We start from the raw sequence: 1,693 nt of genomic DNA on the forward strand, positions 1-1,693 counted from the left end.
ATAGATTTTTCTCACTCTACGTTGACGGGAGGGTTAAGCAACTTGCCCTTTTTATTCCAGTGCTTCTTAGCTCTGCTGTACTCTGCAGTTCCCGTCTACGTGGGGGCGCCTCAAAGAAAGCGCCGGCGAGGCCTCTACCCGCTCGCTTGAAAATCATGCCAAAAGATTCCGGCAAGAACCTGTTTCGCTCAGAATAAATTCGTAAGAAACCATGTGGGCGCAGCCATCGCCTGCTGCTGTCACTGGCGCGGGGGAAAACGGCGATAAACTCGCCTCAGCAAATCAATATGGGATGCTGTCTTTGGAAGCAGCCCAGGACGCCCTCAGTACGGATGTATCGGGTTCGCTATCTACTCTTCCTCGAGTGGGAGCACTTCACGTGCGCCGGTCTCCTCCCGTCGGTCGGACCTACGCTGTGCTAGCAGCGATCTTCTCTATAGTGGCTGTGGCGTTCCTCATTTCCGGCTGTGCCTGGCACTTAAAACTGCATCGGGTCCTATCTCGAACGGATCAATCTAGACGACTCGCAGCTGGAGGGATTGGCCCTTGCGATCCGCTGGGAGACGACGAGAGTGGCTCCGAAGCACCGGAGCAGCCACGCCCACGTGCACCACAGTTCGGCGCATATGAGAAGCAAGTCAAATATTTATCACTCACAGTACAAGATGAAGCGTGCCTTACAGCGGAAGAGGTCAGGCTGATTGAGTTAGCCAAGCAGATGTTGACTGAGTTGGGCGACTCGGTTTCACGCCTTCTGAGCGAAAAACGGGAAGCGAAACAAACGATCCGGACGTTAACTGCCGAACTGAATGCCACGCCACAACCCAAGACTTTGGAACTACAACACGAAGTTGGACGCACGGAAGATTATATCGAACATTTGAAAGAAAGCCTACGACGGCTGGAAGCGGAACTTGACGAAAAATACCCGAGACTCACCGCTTCTGTTTGGAGCCAGAAGCAAGAAGCAGCTGCTCTGCTGCTGAGAGCAACTCATGCTAGTAGAAAGGCATTAACGGTAGGTGCATCACGTGCGCTGGCTGCACAGAGGGTTGTCCTGGCGGCAGGCATGCCACATCATGAAGATTGTCCGCCTGAGCATATCCCGCCGGTGAAACGAAAGATTGAGGAGGCACTCGCTGCATCAATGCTTGCCTCTGTCGCTATCGAAACACGGGGAATCCCATCAAGGGAATCTATAGAGAGAGCGAAAGTATCTCTCGACGAGATACTCAATGTGGAGACTGCGGCGCCGTACCTCGGGTTGCAAAGTTATCTCCCACGCGTACAACAGGAACGGAAGAGGCTGGAAGATGCTCTGGATAAAGCATTAAGTGTAACATCATCGGAATCCACGGGGAGACAAACTCCTACATATCCGGGAAGAAGCCGTTCATCTTCGCTGCGGCGTCCATCGACACCCCTATCTTCCCATATCCCTTGGCCTCATCATGAGCCTGGTCACTTTGGCCATGAACGTAGACCTAGCCGTGCCAGCTTCGGACCTTCTGAGGATGGCAGGGGCACCCTCCCTCTTCCTGGCGTTCCCCGTTCCCCAGCTACTCGCTTGCCTCAGCGGTCGGCAACTTTGCCTCGTGCACCTCCAGGCTGGCAGCCGCATCCAAGCATGATGCAACAACTGCGTGGGAGCTCCCGTCCACCTTCAAGAGGGGCGACTTTGCCTCGCCAACTT

At 54.5% G+C, this 1,693-nt stretch overlaps 1 protein-coding gene across 1 annotated transcript in view; it reads left to right on the forward strand.

Moving 5' to 3' along the window:
• Positions 1-211: 211 nt before the first annotated feature.
• Positions 212-1,693, forward strand: part of EMH_0044400 (uncharacterized protein) — a gene marked incomplete at both ends in the record, with an annotated part of 3,102 nt that continues 1,620 nt past the window's right edge. Inside the window, one exon of the mRNA XM_013495954.1 lies at positions 212-1,690. Within this exon, the coding sequence (XP_013351408.1) occupies positions 212-1,690 (1,479 nt within the window). The remainder of the gene's footprint in view (positions 1,691-1,693) is intronic.

This window comes from Eimeria mitis, genomic scaffold (genome assembly GCF_000499745.2).
Source record: "Eimeria mitis Houghton genomic scaffold, Emh_scaff1839, whole genome shotgun sequence".
In the NCBI taxonomy this organism is placed as follows: Eukaryota; Apicomplexa; class Conoidasida; order Eucoccidiorida; family Eimeriidae; genus Eimeria; species Eimeria mitis.